Source organism: Echiichthys vipera (genome assembly GCF_963691815.1).
Source record: "Echiichthys vipera genome assembly, chromosome: 7".
NCBI classification, from domain to species: Eukaryota; Metazoa; Chordata; class Actinopteri; order Perciformes; family Trachinidae; genus Echiichthys; species Echiichthys vipera.
The window spans coordinates 21,238,006-21,263,044 of NC_139832.1; the positions used below are offsets into that span (position 1 = coordinate 21,238,006).

The window sequence follows — 25,039 nt, forward strand, 5'->3', positions numbered from 1 at the left end:
TTTAGCTTTTTTCACTGTCAGGAATGAGTTTTATGATGGGAAACATTAAGCTCTGTGTTGAAAATAGTGTTGGATTTTCTGTTACAGGATTTATTCATCTCAACAAATCACACAGCATAGTACTCAGTCTTGAAAATATTCCCTTTCCATGAACAAGTCTGCCAACTCAGCTTGTTTTTTGAGAACTGTTTGACATTAGGTATCACTTTTTTAATAAAGTAAGTTATCTGCCTGAATATATTACGTACCCAAACCCTTCATCTTCTTCCGGTGCCCTTGCTCGGACCACAGCCATCTTCGACCTCAACCTTCATTTTGAGCCTTACAACACACCTGTGAAATGTTGTGACTGTATCTTGCATGGTTATCAGGCCAGGGGCGTAAAGTTGGGGGGCCCTTACAAACCCCTTCCCTACCTACTACCCTCCCTGCCTCCAGCGCCCCTGCTCGGACCACAACCAGATAGTCAGACAGACAGAGGGACAGAAGCCCTGTTCACACATCCACTGCAAATATAAAAATTATCTATTTAAATTATCTATGGGGTTCGTATTTGAAAAACGGCTAGACAGTCAGTCAGACAGACGGACAGACAGACCGACAGACATATGACACCTGGCAAAATACTCAAAACCGCCTCTGAGGTAGTCATATTACAGTCGTTGTTTCCAGGACCACATTTTGCCATGATGAAACACACACACACACACAGACACACACACACACACACACACACACACACACACACACACACACACACACACACACACACACACACACACACACACACACACACACACATACACACAAACACATAAACATACACACACACACACAAACACATAAACATACATACACACACACACACACATAAACACATAAACACACACACATAAACACACACACACACACACACACAGACTCACAAGGTGAAAACAATACCAGCATCGCTGTCCCGCCTGGTAAAATACTCAGTACTTTTTATTTGTTGAGTATTTAAGTCACACAGGGGTGTAAAAGAGGCTTTTAAATAAGTGGTTATTTCATATGAGGGCGCACTCACACTGTCCATCCGTACCGTGCCCCATGCTTTAGGGTACTTGTCCCCCCCTCCCTCTCGTCCCGCGCCCCAGGCCCGTTTGTACTCACACTGCCTGGGCAGAATGCTTCTTGCCTGCCTATACGTCATCACGCTGTAACACGTCAGACGCATTGATTGACGTCATCGCGATATCTCGCTTTGTTTACAAATCTTTCCATAGACCTCAGTTTTTGTGCGTCTTGTCCAACTGTTGAATATTTTCATCCGACCAAATCTGCAGTAAACACTCCACCTCCGCATCACACCAACGTGACCCTTTCTTCACCATCTTTTTAAATGTCAGCGCATGGTACGTCCTTCTTTTTTCTTTGTCCGAACAGGCGCACACAAAATGACGTCAAAACCGCCGTAGGTCTCGTGCTCGAGCTTATACATGTGCGCATGCTTGTGCTCGTACATGTGCAAACGTGCTTTAACAAAGCCCACCTCTCCCAAACGGTCCGTGGCCGGCAAGCGTACCTAGGAGCGGTACGGTACTCACACTGGTCAAACAAACTAGACTTTAGCTGTGAAACATGCTTGGGCAAGGTACCGATGGACAGTGTGAGTGCGCCATTAGAAGAAAATGTGCTATATTGTAAATATTTCATTATCAACATATGAAACACCTAAATCAGGATAGAAGAATTTGGCTATATTGCCCAGACTTACATTTTTAATCCTGGCTGATTTGGTGACACTCTTAGTAACTGGTGGCAACAACAAATGCAGTTTAATATAACATGAAACTCCTTACTCCTTACAACAGTAAAACTGCAATACATACATACTTAGTTTCCTGTGAATCCCTTCTGCACACGAAGGAAAATTTTATCTTTATTATAATTTTAAGGGCGGGTATGGCGTACTCAGCCACTACCAGTGAAAACTATATAGAGCCGAAATAACAGAATATAAAATACATTAACTGGCTATTGCTGACACAATGCAGGCCATGAAGGGTATGATGAACAGACTTTGATTTCATTACGATGATAATGATAATGATAATGGCTTTAAGTAACATTTTGAGTGCAGGGCTTTTACTTGGGATTTATTATTATTAATATCATTACAGTGTGCTATTTCTATGTTTTGGTAGAGTAAAATATCACTTCCATCATTTCTTAAAGGACAATGGACTTTTTGCATTGCAAGCCTGTGTACACCCACACTGGAAAAGCCATTCTAATGATTCTCTGCTTGAAATGTCAGTTCCTACACTAGCTGATAAAACAAAGCCCCACAGTTATAGGATTATATGTATTAAATTCAGAAACCTAGATTAATATGCACTCATTAACATAATTTATTTCTGATAAAAAAAAAAAAAAGGTTCTTGATGATCGTAAGCGATTGGCAAACAGAAGGGAAGTCAAATGGATTTTGATTCCTCTCCAAATCATTCAGTAGCTTACCGCTAATGTAACTTGATCAGAGCACTCTCAAACTGGAGCTCTATGAAATGACAGTTGAGATTAATTTTGTCAGCCTTGTAATCACGCCTTATTGATGTGTTTCCTGTGAAATGGCACATTGGAAAGAGCAGCTTCAGCCACGGGGCAACTGTGTTTCATACAGTAGTCATGGATGGACATTTGATGTTGACCTCCTGATCGCACACCTTCATACCTTTGGACAGGCAGGCACGCACACTCTCAGGTAATGCTCTATTATGCTGATTTATTGAAGGTTAATTTAATCACTCTTGTAATACCTGACCAGAGGGTGTTCTTACCCGTGAAAAACCCAAGTAGCGGGGGGAAAAAAAGGAGAAAAACATGACAACAAATCAAAAAGTGATTTCATGAAGGTGGCACCAGAGACAGGCCAATCCATCAGAACGCCGGCAGACTGTGGACGTGTTGCCACGCGTGGTGCCAGGCGAGGTGCCAGGCGGTCCTAGGCACATCCTCCATGCCAGCGCCCTGAGGCTGTGTGTCCTCGTCACAAGGACAGAGAGGTCGTTAGGACCAACTGCACTAAATCACATACCTCCTCCCACCAACTGTCATGGCCGACAAAGCAGGTTGATGCAGAAATACTGGGGGAGGCAGATCAGCTACTGGTCGAATCTACTGGTTTGTTCCAAGTAATACACATCACATCCTTTTATTCCAATTGATACAGTGATATATGATGTTGTTATGACACTTCCCCTGCATTTGAGTGCACCCCAATGTCAACAAGGCTTTACACAGAGTGAATGATTCCTCCTAAATGCATTTTAGAGTTTTGCACAAATACATTTTCAGAGCTAAGTAAACAATGCAGGCCATTATCTAGATGTACTGTTTATGCATTTTTTTTTCGCTCCGTGGCTGGGATGAGCAAGTGAGCGGTAAGAGACGGAAAAACAAGGAAGCATGAGAGAGAGAGAAGAGAGAGAGAGAGAGAGAGAGAGAGAGAGAGAGAGAGAGAGAGAGAGAGAGAGAGAGAGAGAGAGAGAGAGAGTGAGAGAGAGAGAGAGAGAGGCAACCACCTCCTCCAAAAGACATCAACTCTGTGAACAGCACAGGCAGATTTTCCATTCCGTCAGCATTTTCCTTTACGTGCAGAACAGATAGCTAAAGGTACCACTTAATGTGATGGGAGACAGGATCTAATGGATTGATACACAGGTTTTGACATACTATTTGAGCATGGAGCTCACTATAATTGGTCATGTCATTGTGCATTAAACTAACGATATATAGAGTAGTGCCCTGAGACGAGTGTCTTTAGCAAATCTGTCAGATATCACACCAAAACGCCTCTGACAGCTATCTCAGGCAGCGGCAGCACACTGCAACACAGCAGCATGAAAACCTGCACTCACTAGTGAAGGCACTTTTTGGAAATCAGACCACTCACCTCTCTGTCTCTTTCTCTCTACGTCTCCTTTACGTGCTCTTGCACAAATCTCTTAGTGCTATTGTTGGTTTAAATCTTTTGCCAATTTCATAAATGATATAAATGGCGATATTTGTCCCTTTCTGTCGCGACTGGAAACAGGCCAATGACCATTATATTGACTGTCATAGTTGCAATCTGACTCCTCCCATATATTAGAGATGGGGGTCAGAGGTCCAAGGTGAAGCTAACTGGGCTCTACCCACGACTCCTTCGCTGCTGTCAGAAGACATCATGTCACCTTTCCTAGAGACTGGGTGATTGGACACCGATTCTAACGCAGTCTTCCATCTTGGCATGTAAAGGTTCAAGGGAGGCTTGCAGCTTATTTGTAGCCCACGACATGGCTGTTTATTAAATTACGATGTCAAGCCAGAGACACTTGGAGAAACATTTGATTTGTTGTTCCTTTTTAATAGCAGTTTACCCATTTTATCCTCTTAACCTGTTGATATTTTAAGACTTTCTCTGATTAACGTGATGCATTAAAACACACAAGGGAGCCGGCTTCCATAAATCTTGATGAAAAATCACGATTTATGTTTTCAGAACCACGTATCTGCATGTGACACCGCTGCCTGGATCAGTTTACACAACTGCACAAGCACACAGAGACATGAGCGACAGACATTCAACGTGCTCTAAAGACATCCACCACTATTTTGGCAGCCATTTTGTTTTCCTAAATACATAGCCTCTCCTCTTCAGCTGTCTGTCTGTCGTTGCTGTCAGCCACTCTTGTGTGATTGGTCTGATGGGCTTGATGCTCATCACTCTGTCAGGCTAGACTCGCCTTTCATTAGTCTGGGCCCCTCCATCCGCCACACTCACACAAATCACATTGACATCCAAACTCCTCAGATCCACAGAGCAATTTAACTGATATTCATTAGAGGGATGACAAGAGCTGATGGGAGATATGTGGAGTGGAGAAGTGGGGGGACTCATTCTCCTCCTATCCTATCCCTGTCCTGTCCGCCTCCTTTCTTCCCCCTTCACTGCTGACTTTGTTTTAGGAGCATTGAGGCGCATCGGCGTCTATAACTACCCAGCCCTCAAGGATAGTCAAGACAAAAGAACAATGGATAACACATCTAATCTCCTCTTTATTATTGCAGAAAAATACAATTGATAGGAGTTTTGTGTCTTTCATGTTAAATAATTGGCTGCAGCAGATCCACGGCTTCTACATTGCTCTCCTCTAGCAGCCACTATAATGCTCATCCAAGCAGAAGTCCAATCATTTAGTCCTCTCCCTCCAGCCCCTCATTAACCCCCAAAGTGTCAACTATCTCATTAACTCCCCCAACCATCCTCACCCCGAGTCCATCACTAAGCCTAAAGCATTCATCAACACATACAGTGCTGAAAAAAAGATCATCTCTGAGAGATAATTTCATATCTGCAAGGACTCTGTAAGCTTTAAAGAACTCACAAGACATTCAATAAGGCAGCTCAGACTTTTTCATTTGCATTATCAATGGCTACCGGTCTGAATCCCATCTTTCAATTATCATCCTTTGTTAAGGGCTTTATTCTGCTTGTCAGATGTGAGTCATCACTGGGTTCTCCCACAACGTTAGACCAATGTATCCTAAACGTCGGAGGGCCGGGAGCAAGTCTGAGGCGGTAATGAGTTTGTGTGAGAAGACGGGGTCAGGACACAGTGTGTGTGTGTTAATTAATCTGTTCCCGGGTGGGAGGAACTGAAGCGAGATGATGAGATTTAAGAGAGTAAATGGGTGTGCTGCACTCGAGCTGTCCTCTGTTGAGTGAGCGAGCAGGGTTAGAGGCTGGGCAAATGGCCGTCACTATAGTAACCAGATAACTTCCCCGGCCCCAAGTCACTCAGTCAGTCAGTCATGACAAGCGAAGCCTGGGAACATAACAGAAAGAACATCATGTCCACCGGCATCTTCAAATAAGACCAATGTAGAAAATGGTAGGAAAAGTAAATGTGAATGTGTGCGTAAACCATATCATTATCATGCATACTGAAAAACATTTTTAAAAAACGTTCTCATTACATGGCACTGAGCCTGAATTGTGACTACTCTGATAGCATCAACACCTGCCAGTAATATTGTTAGATCCAAAAGCCTGCTTTGAGGGAATAGCACCTGTCTGTGCATTCTGCACCACTGTCAGCTTGTCTCAGCGCGCACATATAGCATCCGCTTTATTTTTTCCATGGGACAGTCTTGGAGTCCAGGTGTGTGCCAGATCTGCTGTCTGTGCCCAGGGCTCCTGATGGCATCCAAGCCCCTGTGGTAATCAGCCCACTCTGCCTGCTGTTGCAGCCCGCCTGCCTCCTCCTCCTCCAGTGGCTCGTTTCAGAAACATCTGGTGGTTTACATGCAGCACACACCACCTGCCAGACGCCTCGCAGGCAGTGGCACTGCTCGCACCTCTCGAGTCCGCCTCACAACAATGCGACGACACAGAAATCACCAGGAATATCTAGACAAATTGGGGTTGTGAAAACAACTGCAGATGAAAATGCTGAGGATTTTTAAAGTTCTGCTCAGTGTTTCTGCAGATGTAGCCTTGTGAGCAATCTGTCAACTGATTTGTAAATGCTTAGTCATCGCAATGTGGGACAGGAATTGAGAGGGGGGAGTTTTTCTTGAAGATTTATGGTTTCACAAAAAGTAAAAAAATGTCAAAAATTGTCTCTTTTTTGCTGTAATTGTCACTATAATCTGACAGAATAATGACAGACAGAGACTCCTCCCCTTTTCACAGAAACTGTCTCATATTACTGTCAGGATAGTGACAGTTTCAGCAAATATGAGAAATATGAAAAACTGTTTTTTAAAGATTTTTTTTTTTTTTAGAAAATGACCAACTTCTGTACGGTTATGATGTCACAACTATACTATGTATGAAGAAAGTGCTGCTACAATGCTGTTTCACTCATATGCCGGCTGCAATTACGGTACAAAAGACACCAAAAGCGCAGACGCAGAAGACCTGTAAATACTCCCCAAAGCAATTTCAGTCAAAAGCAACTGGACTTGGTTATTTTTCTAGGAAGATGTTTCACCTCTCATCCAAGAGGCTTCATCAGTTAGTTGGACCAGTCCCAGCCTGGTCAGGTGCGTACATGAACATGCATGTAAATATGTTCTAGTAGAAACCCAAAATACAAGTATGAACCTGAAAATATGTCTCCTTTAAATTAGAGATTTTTAATGGACCTTGATCTACACATTTCTCTGATTGGTAAACATGAAAGAAAACAAATGTTTTATGCAGCAGTTAATTCAATTTAATCATAGAAGCACAAGGCATTAACATATTTGTATTTTTTTTTATCAAACAACATTTATAAAACTATTGTGCAAAACAATGTCCTTTTAATCTTCTTCAAAGGCTCTGCACCAGTGGATAGTCATAGTCCTCTTAAATTAGGAAATATAACAAGTATGCATAATTTAAACAGCAAGTTGTAAGCTTATACGCTATATATACATTTTTACACAGACCTGGATTTTAAGTGCCCCTTACTCAATGATAAGAACAAGGCAGCTTTTACAATCAGCAAAAAAAAAAAAAAAAAAAATCAATAGGCTGTACAGAGAAAACTATAAAAACAAGCAATTAACTTTTGCTGTTTGGCAGATTCTTTTTAAAGTAGATTTCCCAGGCATTTGGCTGTTTTAATGCGCTAAAGAATTACCGGTTTGAAAGGGCATTTTAAAATCTGGACAGGACAGGACTGTACAAGTGTAACGGTAAAACGTGTTGAACATGCAGTCTACCAGCAAATCAAAACCAAACTCACAAAAATACAAATAAATACAATAAAGTTAATACATTTCAAGTTATTAGCTGACCTTCAAGTCATGAGATTCACCATGATCACGAAAGAATCTGTCCTCTGTTGTCTCACATTACTAAAGGTATACATAGAGTGAGGGAGACAACAAATCTGACAACGAATCAGGCTGAATATCTTTGACCTACAGTTTGTTTTGATGTGAAATAAATGTCTTTTGAAATACAGAGAAATCAGAAATGTTTATAGGCCGAATTGATGTAAACACCTTGTGCTGACATTTTAAACAGTAGTTCATGCCATCTTTGTGCATTACCACACTTCCAAACATCCTGTTTTTATTTATTTTTTTGTTTTTAACAGCCATCCTACATGTATTTTGCAGCATGTCTACTGCTGAGAGTCATTTATTGTTTCTCTACTTCGCTCACATACAGCAGATGGTCCTCTGGAGACTTCCCATGGCTCTTGCTGAGGTGAAGCTTGATGGCGTGCTTAGTGGCAAATTTACGGATGCAGAGCTGGCAGCGGTACACTGCCCCATTACTACTACAGTCATCTTGTGATTGTGAAGAAAGAAAGGACTCAAGGGGCACTAGTTTCTCAGTGAGAGCGTGGGAGTCCCTAAGAGTCTGTTTGGGGCACAGCTTGGCCAGGTCCCTGATTCTGAACCCTAGGTGGGCTTCCAGGTGGCATACGTACGCTGCTGGGGTGCGGATCTGTGAGGCACAGTCACTACAGAAGAATATAGGTTGACCGGAGTCCAGGTTCTTGAGGAACTTGGTTCTGCCAGTTCTCCTTAGCTGGTACTTGACATTAGCCAGCCAGTGGCTTATGGTGGTCAAGGAGAGGCCTGTGAAACGAGACACATGCATTCTCTCCTGTGGGCTGAGGTCGTTGATGATGTACTTCCCCTCTGATGTCTGCCTCAGGCTCGAGGCAAAGTGGGCCTGCAGGAGGAGGAGGTGCTGGGGGTTCCAGTTAGAGTGACGGCCTTTGCGTTTATGGCCGTGCAGGGACGCGTCGTCATCGTCATGAGTAGAGCCCACAATCTCGACTTTGTCCGTGACCCGGGACCGCGAGGGAGGCTTCGGGGCATGGTGGGACTGCGTCAGATTCCTCAGCATGTCTGAGATATCCGACAATGCGTTTTCATGCAGAGGGCTGCTGGATGTGTAGGGAGAGACAACTGTTAGCTTTGCAGGAGTAATAAGGGAGGAAGGGGAGATGGAGGAGGCTGTGGATGAAGGGGTTAGGGGGGCCGAGCCTACAGAGCCTCCTCTGTCACTTTTCCCTTTTGTTAGGTCCATAGGCTGGTCTTCGCTGGGCTGGCAAAAGCTATTATCAACTACACTTTCCGGCTTTTTGGTCTGTGAGGGAGTAGCGGCCACAGCAGCCCTCTCTGCCATGCTCTGGCTAAGCCTAGAGAGCAGGCTAAGAGGATCTTGGTTTGGCAAGGAGGGCTTGGCTGCTTTCCCCAAATGAATGTTCATTACTGACTGAAGAGCACTTAGAGGGTTGACAAAGGGCTGCTCTGGAGGAGTATGGCCAGTGATAATGGCGGAACTGCATCTAAGTGTAGAGGTGAGCGGGGATTTGACTGTCTCTCTCTTGGGTTCTGTTGCCGGGGAGGCTCTGCCACTATGGCTTCCCCTGTCACTATTGACAGGGGTGACTGCCCTCCATTCCCGAGGTGAGTCAGCCTCTCCTCCCTTATGGGATTCTCCAGCCTCACTGCTACATGAAGAGAGGTGGTTCTCCATCTTAGGAGACAACTGCTTCACCCTTTGCTCTACTTTTGCTACTTTCTCAGTCACCTTTTTCACTAGATCCTCCATGGCCTGGAAGTTGTTGCAAGGGAAGGGGGAGGACTGACTAAGAGGTGGGGAAATGAGGGGCTGGTTCTTTGCAAGAGAGGACAACACTCCATCCCCTCCGTTGAACAAGAACTTCATTGGGGAATTCTTTTCCATGCTGCCCTGTTGGAGCTTGAGGGCACTGGGGAACTGGTAGGCTGCATGGATGCTTGGATAGCCCCCCCAGCTTGGATTCCCACTCTGTGCCTTGTTGATGGCTGATGTCACAGTGTTTTCCAGTGATTTGAGAATATCAAAGCCCCCTTTAGGGCTCTCCTTCAGGTCCTCCTCAGTAAGGTAGCTATACTTGGAGATGTCATACTTTTCCTCCTTCTCAGCATCCTCCTCCTTTCCAACTATAGCTGCAACTTGCTTTTCATTTACAACAGCCTCATGCGTGGTGCACTCCTCCTCTACCTCCTCCTTTTTGATCTCTTTCAGAGGAGGAGAGGTAGCGGGGGGAGTTGTTGCAGTTTGAAGAGGTGGAGGAGAGAAGGTGGATGGTGCAAGTGGGACGGACTGGACCCTCTGTTCAGTAGGCGTGGTAACCCTCCCTGGGTTGGGGGGGGTGGCCTCAGGAAGTGTTTTGATTCTCTTTCCCACAGAGCTGGTCACCCTCAGGAAGTGTCCTGTCACCATCATGTGGCTTCTCAGCTCTTGTAGTGTATTATGGGAACTCCCACACTCCATACACTTGAGGATCTGAAATTTGTTGGATTCAAACTGCCAAGTATAGCTGGCACCATTCTGGTGGCCGTAGCGGTTATTAGGGGTGGTGTAGGGGCTTGAGGAGTGTTTCTGTGAGGTTTCACTCAGGTCTGCCTGCAGGTGCTTAGATTTGGGGGTTCCTTCTCTAGAACGTTGTGAGGCAGTCAAGTCCAACCCCACAAACCCCCTTTTCTTAGAAGAAATTATTTTGGCTGCCACAGGGGCCATGGGCTCCTTTAGAGGCACTTTCTGGTAGTGTTTGGTCTTGATCATGTGGACACTGAGATCCTGGAGTGATTCAAAGGAATGGCCACAATACATGCACTTTAAAACTTTCTGGGCATCCTCCTTTCCCTCCATCTCCATCAGGGACCGTTTACGTGGTTTAGACCAACGCTTTCCACCACTGCCTGCCCTGTCGTGGTTGTCATCGCGGTAGTGGCCTGTATCATTCATGTGAACTGTCAGCTCCACCAGAGTGTCATAAGCAGCACTGCAGCCCTTACAGCGGAATTTACTGGCCCCAGTAAAGATTGAGCCAAACAGCTTTGGGTTTTGCCTGTGGAGCTGGACCGTACTAAAGAGGCTGGGCTCAGACTGAGCGGGGTGACGGCTCTGGGGAGGATGCTGTTGTAGTGTCTTTGCCACTGCAGACTGGTGCCAGTCGTAGCTCCCACTGCTGCAGCTACTACTGCTACTGGTGCTGTTGCTGCGAGCTGGCTTCTCTGTAGAAGTCGAAGTCTGTGCCTGTGGTGGTGTGGAATTAAAGTTTAGCGGTGACCACAAGGGCCCAGTCAGGAAGCTGGAGTAGATGACCTTCATTTGTTCTAAGGTGTCCATGCCTATGGGAGGTGTTTTAGTGCCACCATTCAGAGGGGCTGTGACCAAGTTGCCCTCAGCTTTTCTGGAGGGGCTCTCAAAGTCTGAGAGACGGTCACTGGTCTCACTCACATGTGACTCACTGTCCATCTCTTGTCCTGAGAGCTCTGCAGCCCCAGCTGATTCCAGGTCACATGCCTGCTCCTTGGCAGGCCCTACACTTTGCTCCACAAACTCATCATCCTGAGGGGCTGAGGCCAGGTCGTCTGCTTCCGCCTCCTCATCCTCCACAACAGTGTGCTCTGTCAGCTCATCGGGAGAGTAGGCTGCAAGGAGAATGGAGACAAAGAGAGAAAGAAAGAGATGAGTTAAATTGCAGGGAGTGAACACGCTATGTTAGAATAACTGGAGAAAAAGTTTCCCTGCTATGTGTGCCCGAGGACTCCCAGGGATAAATGAGCCATCTGTGTGGGAGCCTTTAAAGCTGAGCTGAGAAATTACAGTCATCCCATTTCACCTCATCAACCGTTGAGGTGTTATTTTCCTCTAGGCGAGCCTGTATTTATATACTACCCCAGCCACACGGAACTTATGCCTCCCCTCTTTTCACTCCTTCTATTGGAGGAAAACAAAAAAGAAATATCTTGGCAAAAACATAATGCACCATTTTATTTATCTCAGGGCGCAACAGCTTGAAATGAAAACTAAATCTGAAATTAATGAAGCCCAATCTCACTGTGGCATTCTCCTCTGGGGTAATAAATGAGTTGGATCAACCTCCATCTGTCAGTTAATATGTCTGACGCCTCTTCATCTGCCTCTTCTCTGATTACACACATACATACAGACACACGCACAGGCAGACAAAGAGCATATCTTGAAGAATTTCAAGAATGGGATTTCAGAATTTAGTTTGACATGCTGAATACAGTGTCATCTGGACTGACGTAAGTTAATTCATTTCTTGATACATAGAAGATAGTCAGTCAATACACTGGGTTCAAGCTGCATTTTATTCAAAAGCAAATCTCAACCAGTTTAAACAGGTGTCAAACGTCATGCAAACAGATTTCACTGATTATAAAAAAAAAGAACTAATAAAGGGAGGGACAAAATGAGACTAAGAGGGGAAGATATGGATAAAAGAGGACAAGGTGAGAATGAGGAGCGTCAACATGATTGCAATGCATAAGCGATCTGTCACTTTGCATGTTGCCGCCAACTGTTTATATGAAGAGGGATGATAAGTGTGTGTGCATGTGTTTGTGTGTATTTGTACTTGCCCACGCACACAAATACACACAAACTCCTGAATCCACCCATCCAGCGCAGACTCACCCAACACTCACCCCCTTCTGCCGCAGTGTCACCGTGCCCCCTCCCTCATTTCCTGTCCTCACTCACGAAACCGCTCAAGTTAAGGAAAAACAAATAATCTCTGAAAATAGTAGATGGCCTGTGTACAGTTCTGTGGCCATTTGGACAATATTATAAACTAAGACAAATGCCACATAAAGAAGCTGTTGGTATACGCCACACACACACACACACACACACACACACACACACACACACACACACACACACACACACACACACACACACACACACACACACACACACACACACACACACACACACACACACACACACACACACACACACACACACACACACACACACACACACACACACACACACACACACACACACACACACACACACACACACACACACACACACACACACACCTCCCCCCCACTGCCCCACGCACTCATGTCCAGTCTAAACAAAAATGTCATAGCTGAAATAACTCTCATTTCCAGTGCTAACAGCCAATCTCCAGGCAGCCATGCGGCTGGCGCTGGTCTGATTTGGGCCCTGGGGGCACAGTCAGCAGGCAGCCCCACTGAGAGGCCAGCCTAATGGAGACCTGGCAGGTGCAGCCCACTCTCCGTCCTCCCGGAGATTTGGTTTGTCACTGGGTATCCATTACCTGCCATTCTCCGCTGATAGGCCCCGACAGCCCTGATCAAAAGATGTCGTCGGGCCCCAGTCCGCTTGGCAGTCAGTGGCATGTCGTTTGTAAAAAAGGCCAAGCAGGGTGTAAATAAAATGACATGATCACTTCCCCGGCCTCTCATGTTCTGGACACAATTATGATAATGTGGATGTGGAGGGGAGGGGAGGGGTCTGGAAGGATGGAGAAGGGGTTGAGGAGGTAAATCGCTCACGCTCAGGCAAACATGCAAAGAAGATATCTCACTGCTACCAGCGCTCAAGCAATTGCCCACACCCTCTTTTCCTTTACTTTCTCTCTTGCTTCTCCTCTGGAAGGCATTTGTGTCAGACTCTCATTTGAAAGAGGAAATCCAGCCAGGACAAGGTAGTTAATGTGTTTGTGTCCTGACTAGCTGGTCACGGATGTCAGCTTGCATCAGGCAAGCCTGGCACACCGCTTGACCAAGTTGTCAGGTCATCTTTCTTTTATTCCACATATTTCTTCACATTGTCATGCTATTTCATCAAACTATTGCCATACCCAATTTCACGTTGTGTTATCACATTCGTAAACCTTACCCAGGGCTATCTCTGTGCCTTAACGTGGTAGTAAATGTTTTACATTTCATACAAATAGAGCTGCAGCCCTATAGGTTATTGCTCATTTGTCATTAAGCCTAGATAGCACAGAGAGGCGGAGAGAGGTCCAAAAGGACCTGCTATAAAACCTACAGAGTCTAGCCATGCTCCCAGGCAATTTAAAATGCAAAACAAAAACCATTATGTCTGAGCACTATCTGTTAATTTAATCCCCAATGACTGATAATCCATCACACAGGGCGACAACCACATCCAATTATTCTCCCTGGCTTGACTGACAACAGAGGTGATTTATCAAGCTAATAAAAGGTGATGGGAGTATAGAGGCTCCCTTAGAATAGAAAAAAGAAGAGGATTATGAATACAACAATACTCTTGGATTGCAGTCTTAACTAATATCTAAGCATATGGTGTAGGGGAAATGTATTAGTTTTCCTAGTGTGTGTGTGAATGAGAAAGAGAGAGTATGTGTGTGTGTGTGTGTGTGTGCATTCATGTTATGATAAAGTGAGCTGATGCCATGTGGGGGAAAGACAAGAATCATTAGGTTCCATGATTGATTCCTCAGGGTGGGTTGGGTAAGAAGGGTACGAGATGCACTTTCACACAATCAACATCTCAGTCACGGCTCACACAGAAATAGCGAGAACACATTCGCGCAAACACAAAAGCTGCCGAAAATAAGTCTTCCATGCAGAAACGCACACTTCACCTTAAGATATGCAACGTCAAATACACCCCCACGTAATTATAAATAAAGCTAGTCAGTCAGTTATGACACCCCCCCCCCCCCCACTCAAACACACAAACACTCATACACGCACGTAGATGCAAGCGATGAGGAAAGACAGTGACATCTTGGCATGCAGGAGGCATTCCTGTGGAGTATCATTTTCATAAACATAAGGGCCGCAGACGAGGAGGGAGAGATCATCTGATAGAAATACTGCAGTGCTGCTCTGACGATCAGGAACAACAGACAGGGCAGGGACAGGGGGTGATTAAGCAGGAAGGTGCTGTGGCTGCCTCTAACGCAGCCTCTCAGTGTGTGTCTCTCTGTGCCTTTCCCTCTGTCCCATGGGTTATTTCTCCTCAAGTGCTCCTGAAAGCACTGTCTGTTTTTGATGCTGCATTTTAAATAGGCCTTGAATGCAAGAATGACAACATGAAGACCTAAAAAAATAAATAAATAAAAAATAAATCCCATGTTTCTCAAGAATAAATCTATGCACTTCATTCTTTGAAAGATTATCACAGCTCGAATTAGTAAATACATTTTTAATATCCTCGTGAAAAGCGCAATCCTACAGCCCCAGCGCTATGCCCCCTTTTCTTTCTGTCCCTTGATGACCACAGTGCATATTCCTGGTCTGACCTCCACAGCTGGGAAAACACTCCGAGAGTCAGATCGCACCCAACACAGCAGCGAGGTAAACAGGATGTGTCATTAAAAACTTTACCTGTGTCTAACCCTCATACTCAAATGAATGCTTGGAGAGAAAGAAAAGGGACATCCATGTGTAGGGCACTGTGAAAAAAAAACGGCGAGTCCTTTGTGCGGTCATCATAAGTAAAATATTGCACCATCTTTTTTAATCCAAAGAATAGCACTGACGACAGATGTCTGCTACATTAGCTCAGTTTCTTTTTTCTACAAAGAGGATCTGTTTAAATTCACACAAAGTTACAATTACATGAAATCATGTGCTAACTACTTTATAAACCCATGTAATGCATAATGTAAATGTAAAATGTAAAACTAACCTCCTACAGGTATTTTTACGAAAATAAAACAGAAACCAATGCTATTGTATTTATATGGGTTTCATAACTTGATTACCTCTTTGTTTAGAATTTAATCACTGTACACAAAGAAAACAACTGAGAAACAGGGAGGGGAGAGCAAATTGTCGACATGGGTGGTCCCTTACAGCTTAATGTTTAGATTACAAAAAAACAGGGAAAAGAAAGTACAGGGAATGAAGTCTATTGTTAATAGTTTAATAAACTATACAACAACGTGTGATGGGATTTTGTCTTGTAGACATTGAGCTGCATTTCCTGGCTTAAAGATACAATACAAATAAAGTGTATTATTATTATTATTATTATTATGATCAAGTTGAAGAACAGAGGAAAGGTTGCCAAGACCTCGGATCATATGTGGGCTGAGCTATTTGAAGTCAGTCTGTGATTGGATAGTATTGCTCTGAGAGGAGAGAGTTAAACTGTGTCACAACATGACGAGTGTTTCCTGACATGTGTACAGTATTTCAACCGGACCTTGACGCCCTTAAGACATTACGGCCCCTCAGCAGGGGGCTCTTACTGACAGGAAACAGCTCCAGAAGGCTACAGGACAGGAAGTCACCTCAGTCTCAATCAAACTAAAAAAAAAAAACCACAAACCACTGACTTCCACACTCTCTCTCAAGTTTCCCAGCAGACAAAAACTCTTTAAATAGATTAGAATAATTTAGTCTAAAACAGCCCCATTCTGTCAAAATAGCAGCAGATCAGTAACATACCTAAAATGCCTTTCTGTTGCACACATTTGTCAAAGCACCACACTCAATCAAACTTAGTTCTCTCCCTCCGTTCCCTTTGATCCTTACACGCTGGATGAAAGTCACACGAGAAAATATGTAACAGGTGATCTGCAGCCATTTGAAAGATTAATAAGTCCTGACATAATTCCCTTTTTCTGATATGACCAGAGATGGCCATCTGGTGCTATTCATTTTTTAAGGTTTTTAATACAAAACTCCACTGCTACAGTACATTGTGCCTATTCAGGCTATCAAGTTACAAGCAATCATGGATGCCTTGCTCAGGGATTTTTTTATTTGTGTGTGTTCCCTACCCCCTGATGGCATTGTGAATACATTGTGTCCGCCGATTGTAGTGCAGGATGTGTGATATGGGAGATGGGAAAAACAGAGAGATCATTCTGGCCCCAGGCAAAGCTTAGGGCTGAACCTTGTCAATGCACATAGTAAGAGGGGAGAGAGAGAGAGAGAGAGAGAGAGAGAGAGAGAGAGAGAGAGAGAGAGAGAGAGAGAGAGAGAGAGAGAGAGAGAGAGAGAGAGAGAGAGAGAGAGAGAGACTATATAGATTCAACTCTCTGCTGATTGTTGTGTTATGAGTAGACCTCAAAGCTGTAAGCTACAGACCTGCAAAACCTGAAAATTAATCTTGTATATCTGACACAAGATGAGCCACAAACACATTAAGGCCTGCCGTTACTAACTCTAACGTAGGAGAGAACGAGGAGACTCATATTTCCAATCCCAGTTTGAAACTTGTCGCAGCCACAATAAGCGATAAAAAAGAGAAAACAACAAAAAAAACAACAACAACACAGGCAGCGCCCACAGGTGCAGAACCAAGGGCAGTAATAAGGATCGAGATGCCACGGGAAGACACTGTTCCAGCACGACATGCACACAGAGCCTGTCTAGTCTGATGATATGTAGTCAGGCGGACTTCCTTAAACTATCCCACATCCCTCCCTCCTTCTTTAAGCCATACTCAGGCAGTTCTCAAGCAAAGCTACATGAAGCAGGATTGCTGCTTATTTGCCCATTCCTCGAACAGTTTAGACCTCATAAAAATGTTGTTAAAGGTTCACCAGGCAATGTGAACATATGACTCTTCCGCTTCTTTGTGGAAACACAATGAGGTAAGAATTATTCAGAACACGGCTTTAAAACTAGGACTGTGTCCTGAATGTTGACGATTCGAATCATCAGTCAGTTTGTGATGTAGCTGCAGAGTCATCGAAAGCTCATGGCTTCAACACTTCTCTCCGGTACATGCAGCTGCGGATCCAGACCCAGGGTGAGTGAGACGGAGGCAGCTGCCCGGAGAGGCCTTGTCCACTGAGGCTCAGAGATAACCTTATCTGCTGCCTTCTGTTAGGAATGGTTAATTAACAGCTCACACCAATAATATACTGTAGTCTATGGCTTTTTGTTTGATATCTAGTGTCTGCAAAAAACTCGTGCACATTTCCAATCTGTCACTAGCGTAATTAGCATGCATTAGCTCAGAGGGCTAACTAGGCTACTATATTACGTAAACACTACTACCCAAACCGTTCAAAATTTGGCAGTTCAATAAAGTGCTGTGTGATTATTATTGTTAAAAAAAAGGACTGAATTGTAAGTTAGTAGTAAAATATTTATATTGAACAGCCAAATCTGATTCAAGTAATCTAATTAAATTCAGATACGAGTCAGGTACAGCCCTATTTCCAACACACTTAGAAACACTAGTTTATAGGGTTTGAACACATCAATTTAAAGGCAACAATCTTAACTATTTGACAGTGTATAAAATGTATCCCTCCTGAAGTGTCTGTTATGTACTGAAAAACTGCATGTCACACAATGGTTTACAATTATACGTTTTGTTAATGGAAAGTTCATATTTGAGTGTTTTCATAAACTGGATAAAACTTAATTTACTTATGACCTATCTGATCTTCTCATGTTTTCTATGTCCCATGTACCAAAGCAGTCTTTGTTAATCATTTTGTTGCCTGGGTGCACAGGTGTGTGTTGTTTTGTCACTGCCTCTAAAAACGTATGTTAAAGTTGTACGCCATAAGATTTCAATCTATTTGATTGCCTTTTAAGTTAATATCTATCAAAGAGTTAGTTAAAACAATGGTGATTGGTCATATGATCCACTAATGAAAATAAGCCGCCATGTTAATGACGCTGCTGACAGCGGGCGATCTCTCGGCCCAGATCGTCACCAACGGTTATGCTGCGTTCACTTGTAATCGGAAAGTCCAACTTCTGAGTCAGGTCTGTAGTAAGGGCAGGAGCTCAAACAGTTGAAAATAAGGGATGGGTTATGGCCTGAATCTGGGATTACATTTGTGGCTTGTAGCTGGGACTAACACTGTGACTGTTGAAAGTTGAATCGGGGGGTGGGGGGTGAAGGGAGGAAAGTCTAGGCTTGGGAGTGGGACGACCAACAACGCACAGCTGCTGCCATGATCGCCTAGCAACGAGGAGGTGATGGACGCAGCCTGAAGATGGATGGCCACCATAAATCACAGTAGTGAGTAGGAGGAGGAGGAGGTAGAGACAGACAGAGAGAAGGAACAAGAAGAGGACGAAAAACAAAACAACAGCTTTTTTTACCCTTTTCTGTTGCAGCGGCAGAGCTGGCCTTGCCTTGACCTCTCACTGTACTCTTTTATTCATGATGGCTGGGGAATGACGCGGGGCTAGGGACTCTTCTGGGCTGAGCTTAATGGAAACTTCTAGGTAATCATTACAGTCAGTTAGATTGGATCCAATGGATCATTTTATAATGTACAATTGCAATAAACTCCATTGAGGCGTCTACGTGCCCTTCAGTGTCGAGAGTTTTTTCATGATTTTTCCACTAACTTTTTAAAGATGATAATAATGATAGATGATACCTTTCATAAAGCAACCCTCCAGGCCAGGCAATCTGGGTAGTGTAGTTGCGGGATAAACATCCCTGGGCTATCTGATTATGGCCTACTGCTGCGGCACTGGTGTCTAGTAACACTCAGAGAGAGCGCTCAGCCATCCATCACACAGTGAGTGTCTGTCTAAGGCTTTCCACCCTGCTTCTTCTCGTCCTGGCTCTCCAGTTACAGCCATACACGGCCGGCCTAAATAATATTCTTCATGATAAATGGCACTATAAGCCTGGTATCCATCATTAATCTGATTTTTAAAGAAGCATCCATCTTGGAGAGAGCCTGTTAGGGCCACGGGGGAGCAGAGCAGCTCGGGTTCATTTAAAGGCCAGGCTGCTGCATGAGTGATACCTGTCAGCCCCGCTCATCAGTGAGCAGCACGCACACACGTACAGCATTAAACATTGACACCATATGGACACACACACACACACACACACACACACACACACACACACACACACACACACACACACACACACACACACACACACACACACACACACACACACACACACACACACACACACACACACACACACACACACACACACACACACACACACACACACACACACACACACACACACACACACACACACACACACACACACACACACACACACACACACACACACACACACACACACACACACACACACACACACACACACACACACACAGAGAGAGAGTAAACAACACACTTGTCGGACTCTGTGTACTCCTAGAGCATATTTCTTCCCTTCATTCAGTGATCTACAGATGTGTCATACAAGAATATTCTGTCACTCATCAAAACACAACTCCATGTAACTCAATCCTCTCTGTCATCTCGCAAAAATCTCCCCTCCCAAAGCCTTCTCCTTAAGGGTTTCAGGAAAACTCACTCTTCCTTGGAAAAACTCTCACACAGACACACACGCACACAAACGACAGTCTATTTCCCAGCTCTCCATTCCTCTCTGTCTCTCTCCACTGACTCTGCACCTCATTTCTCTCCTTCTCTTTGTTTCTCTCAGTCCACTCTCTGTCTTGTTTTCCCCTCTTTCACTCTCTCTTTCTCTTCCTCTCTGCCCCCTATCCACCTCCTTCTCTGTGTGTCTGGTAAAGCCTGTTTGATAAATGACACACGTCACTGTGTCAGAAGCGAAGGGTGGGTCAGTGATAAATGACTGTGTTGAAAAGGAAATCGGCTCTCTGGCATGGCCGGGCTATTCTCCTCCTGGATTGGGTTTCAGGACCCCTGAAGACCGGAGCAGCTCAGTTTCCCCGAAAAGAGCACACATCTCACCAGGCTATGACGCTCACTACCTCTGGGAGGGTTGGGAGACGGAGAGAGAGAGAGAGAGAGAGAGGGTGGGTGGGAGCTGGGGTTGGAGGGATCCAGCCTGTCCCAATTGTCGCTACGGTGCAGCTGGATCTATCACAACAGCGGTGGGACTATTTTTACAGAGGCTCCGACTCAGTGCCCAGACAGCAGTCCCGGCTGAAAACCTCAGCTGAAAGCACACTGAAAACTGAAAAGGGAAGAGTGGATGGCTAACAGATTTCTATTTGTGACACTACTACAGTACTTATACTCCTCTTTTTCTCCCAAAGCCCAACCCTATGGCTTGACATCTGCCAAGTGTGTGTTAAAAAGGAGAGAAGGCCCATTTCACCGCCCCCGCTCTTCTTGTCCTCATCCTCCCCACCACCAGCACCTCCTCTTCTTCCTCCCCCCTCTGCCCTCTCTCTTTCTCTCTTCTCTTACACTGTCTCTTTCACTCACTTGCTGGCAGGGTGGCACTGTTATCATTACACAGGCAGGATTTATGGAGTCAGGGCCTATGGCAAAAACAAAAAGGCATCTGTCAATACCTGTGGGAAACACTCTGTCAGCTCCCCTCCTCCTCCTTCCACTGGTGCTCACAGCCTCATTAGGTATGCACTTATCAGACACATAGATCACAGACGTGACTCAACCACGCCGGAATCCAGCCACAGGACTTTCATTAGCAACAGAGCCTGTGAGGCCAAAACATTTGCCGAGCTCACACCTGCAAACAAACGCCAACGGAGGCGTATCGTTGTTGATACGCTAATACGGTCAGCCCGTATGTCGGCCGAACAATTAAGCACCGACTTGTGCTCCCCCGCTGCTTCCGTAAGGGCATGCTGTTCACACATAAACAACAGGAAGACAGACAGATATAAAAACAGCTTACTTCATTTCACCCGCTGCTTTTACAACCCAGTCACAACATGTGCCCATGTGTGCTGTTCATGCTTGCATCTTCAACGGCGTCAACACTGCAAGTTTGTGTGCTATGTGGTGTGTTTATAAGTGGGAATATGCTGCATTGGATGGTGTGCAAAGACAGATGGAAGGGAAGAAGAAGAGAAGGAGAAAACTGAGCAACAAAGATGGGTCTAAAGAGCTCAGAGAATTATGGCCTGACCCCAGCAGGTGGTCTACAGTTACAATTCCTTTCAACACACACACACACAAACACACACACGCGCGCACGCACGCACGCACGCACGCACGCACGCACGCACGCACAGACATGAGTGATGGGTGCCTGTCTGGCAGCCATAACCCTGACCCTGCAGAAAGAAGAGACTGTTGCTGTGGAACCTGGTCCAAATCAAACTAACCCGCTCACCCCTCCTTCTGTGTCGGACTCTCTCTAATACACACTCATACACACATGACCAGATCACAGGTTATGACATGTCATGACAGTGCACTGACACATGCAGCACACGCAACACAATGGATACTGTAAACACAGACACCATTCAGCAGACATACTGTACAGGTTAGACATTCCAGTGAAATAGTCACGTCTTTGCCCACACATTGTAAAGCCCATTTCGACTTCCTGTTAAGTCGCGTACTATTTCAACTTTCTGCAGCCATTTCAACAGCTTCAGGCCTCGGGCTTGTGGCGCAGCTAATCGGCAGCCATGGAGGAAGTAGGTCTGTATTTCCACAGCTGGAGTCTCTTTCTCATGTTTGCTCGGCTGTTTACGTGGCCAGCTGCCCTCTGTTGTTAGAGCACTCAGACCTGACCCAGGTAGGCAGGCCCATTTGTCACCTGCAGCGGAAAATTGAGTTACAGCACAACCAAAGGCGAGCGGCTCTGTGTAATATCAAGTTGATTACATCAAAGTGGTGGCAAACCTCATTGGGCTGGGCACCCCGAGCTTGTCATCTCCAATCACAGGGCCTGTCAGGACTCCATCAGCCTCACGGCTAATTGGACCAACGCTAATGAAGCAGGCAAAACAAGTTTTGTACTGTGGAGAGAGAAAACCCTCTCAGACACAGGAAGGAAAAGAAAGAGAGGGAGAAGCTGAGAGTGTGTGTGTTGTAGAGACAATGAGAGAGCAAAGCAGGGTGGGCGTGTGTGTGTATGTGTGTATGTGGAGGGGAGGGGGGTAGATTTTTCATGCAAGTCTCAAGGTTGCAGTGGGCTGACTCTCCCCCTAAGTCCCTAATCAAGGCCCATCATCTGTCATCCTTTTCTTTGCTCTCTCTATCACCATGCTCTGTGCTGCAATCAATTCATCATCACCCTTTGTGTGCCACTGAACAGTTGACAACTTTATAACTTGCAGCTGCACGGGCTGACTGACAGGGGTGGAAGGGGAGCATGAAAAAATGAAGAAATGAATAGATGAATGAATGAACAAAGAAGCGTGGTTTCAGGGAGAAAAAAGTTGTTTTCTAAAAACACAAAACGATCTATATTACAGCCTTTTATTCCCTTTAGTCAACAGAGAAACTGCAGTGTAGCAGGGAGGAGAGAGGAGAGGAGGGGATGAAAAAAAAACATCCTTCTCACTGATCTGAAATCAGAAAGCTTTCAGTCATTCTTTATGTGCTCCCCGCGGCCACTCTGAGCCAGTGAGCATGTACATTAGGCTGGGGCATTTTGATGAAATAAAAGCCCAGGCCAGCTTATGGCTAAACAGAATGGGAGCACTCACTCAGCCTGTCTCTGATTGACCATTAAAGCCATTGATGAATGGGCCTGTCAGGGTAGAGACAATTAAATCAAACATGAAACAAAGCCGTTGTGACGGCCCGGTCTGACAGAGCAAACCCATTCCTCCCCTCCATTACATAGCACACGGCTCCTTTTACAACCTCTAACCCACTCCTCCCGCCTCCTCTACCCACTGTGTGGTGTGTGTGTGTGTGTGTGTGTGTGTCTGTGTTCAAAGTGAACAAGTGAACATGGGAGTGCGATGTTCTCTACTGGAAGTGTGTGTGTGTGTGTTTGTGTGTGTCTCACTGTGAAACCACTTCTTTAACCCCCCCCACCTTCACCCTTTCACTTTTTCGTGAGTCAGTTGACCATCAGAGAGAGAGAGAGAGAGAGAGAGGAGAGAGAGAGAGAGAGAGAGAGAGAGAGAGAGAGAGAGAGAGAGAGAGAGAGAGAGAGAGAGAGAGAGAGAGAGAGAGAGAGAGAGAGAGAGAGAGAGAGAGAGAAAAGTACACAGGGCCTTTCAAAAGTGGTTTAAACGTGACGTCAGGGGCCTGCAGCACATGGTGGGAAGTGATTTTCTGATGCAAATCGGGAAGGATCAGATCAAAGCCGCATGACAGCCAATCAATCAACCGTCAAATCAGACATGGCAACTGTCGATTATGGCTCCTTCCAGCCCACGAAACCCCATTGTCCGCTCTCAAATTGTTTATCTTATCCCAAGAAAAGAAAAAAAAAAAAAAGCTCAGAGGTAGGGCTTTTTTTCCCAGCTTGTGCAAAGAAGTTATGCGCTCGGATCAAATGCGCACAAAGCCCTTATGTAGCCCTTATGGCACGCCTCGGGCACTCACTATCAAGAAGACACTACTTATTTCCACGGGATTTACTCCTATGGATCAAAGGTAGATGACGGTTAGGCTCGGTAAAACTGTCAGGGATTCAAGTTGGGAACAATAGGAAGCGAAAGTTTACAGCAGGCAACTCATCCGATGGGACTACAGTAGCTGCACAGCGTGGAGAGCGAAAACACAGAATCACAGATTGTTGTACACAAACAGTACATCCGACTTAATAAAAGGAACAGTTTCTATGAGGTCTCGCAAGAGTGACAAAGCGGATCGTTAGGGAACAAGGGGAAAAAACACAAAGTGGAAACGGAAATGCAGTGACTGTAAAGTGAGCTCTACAAAACAAAGGTGACATCCGCAGTTTTATGATAGAGGGCTAAATCTGGTTTTTAACGCACAATATAACTGGATACACATACCTGCTGCGCGCTTGGGCGCTTCTTGTTTCCTCCGCGGCATTTTTTATTTGTGGGGATTTCCGTGGAACTCTTCTCTTTTTTTTGTTATTTCATTTACCCCCTCGCCGTATCCGGGAAGAAGATCCACCTCTACTCAAAAAAAAGATTCACGCCTTCGTGTAGAAGACTGCACAACATCGGGGAGTCCGATGGAAAGAAAAACTCAAAATCATCGTTACGGAATAGCAGCCTGCGGGAAAAGTCATCGGAAAAAATAAATAAACGAGGTGGGAGGAGATCTGTGTTTTTTTTTTGTCTGTGTGTGATCGCGTTAAGAATGTCAGCGGTGATAGCCAGCGTCCACCTCGGCTGCCTGGTCTGGCAACAGGCAAAGTTGAGGGATAAGAGAGATGATCGCGTCACTCACAGCAGGAGAATGGGCAAACCCACCGCTCCGTTAACTCTTTACTTCTCAGAGAGGGGCGGACACCACACGCGAGTGTCCTCCCATATGTGCATTACAGCTCATGGGCTGATTGTTGCAACGCAGTGTTCTCACAATCACCAACACAACCACAAACAATCTGAATAATATGCCCATAATGTCT

General features: G+C 45.1%; 1 protein-coding gene across 1 annotated transcript; it reads right to left on the reverse strand.

Moving 5' to 3' along the window:
• Positions 1–7,311: 7,311 nt before the first annotated feature.
• On the reverse strand, positions 7,312–24,815 carry tshz3a (teashirt zinc finger homeobox 3a). The gene is made up of 2 exons (XM_083917448.1): positions 24,453–24,815; positions 7,312–11,463 (listed from the first exon to the last, which is right to left on the reverse strand). Exons 1-2 carry the CDS (start codon positions 24,490–24,492, stop codon positions 8,162–8,164), a joined length of 3,342 nt encoding a protein of 1,113 aa, XP_083773574.1. The 5' UTR covers positions 24,493–24,815; the 3' UTR covers positions 7,312–8,161.
• Positions 24,816–25,039: the final 224 nt, after the last annotated feature.

What these genes read in the sequence shown, in the direction of transcription:
- tshz3a (XM_083917448.1), bottom strand. Translation starts at nt 24,492, where the DNA reads ATGCCGCGGAGGAAACAAGAAGCGCCCAAGCGCGCAGCAG. An exon ending in AGCGCCCAAGCGCGCAGCAG is followed by an intron (nt 11,464 to 24,452) that starts GTATGTGTATCC and finishes TTCTCCTTGCAG; the next exon opens with CCTACTCTCCCGATGAGCTG.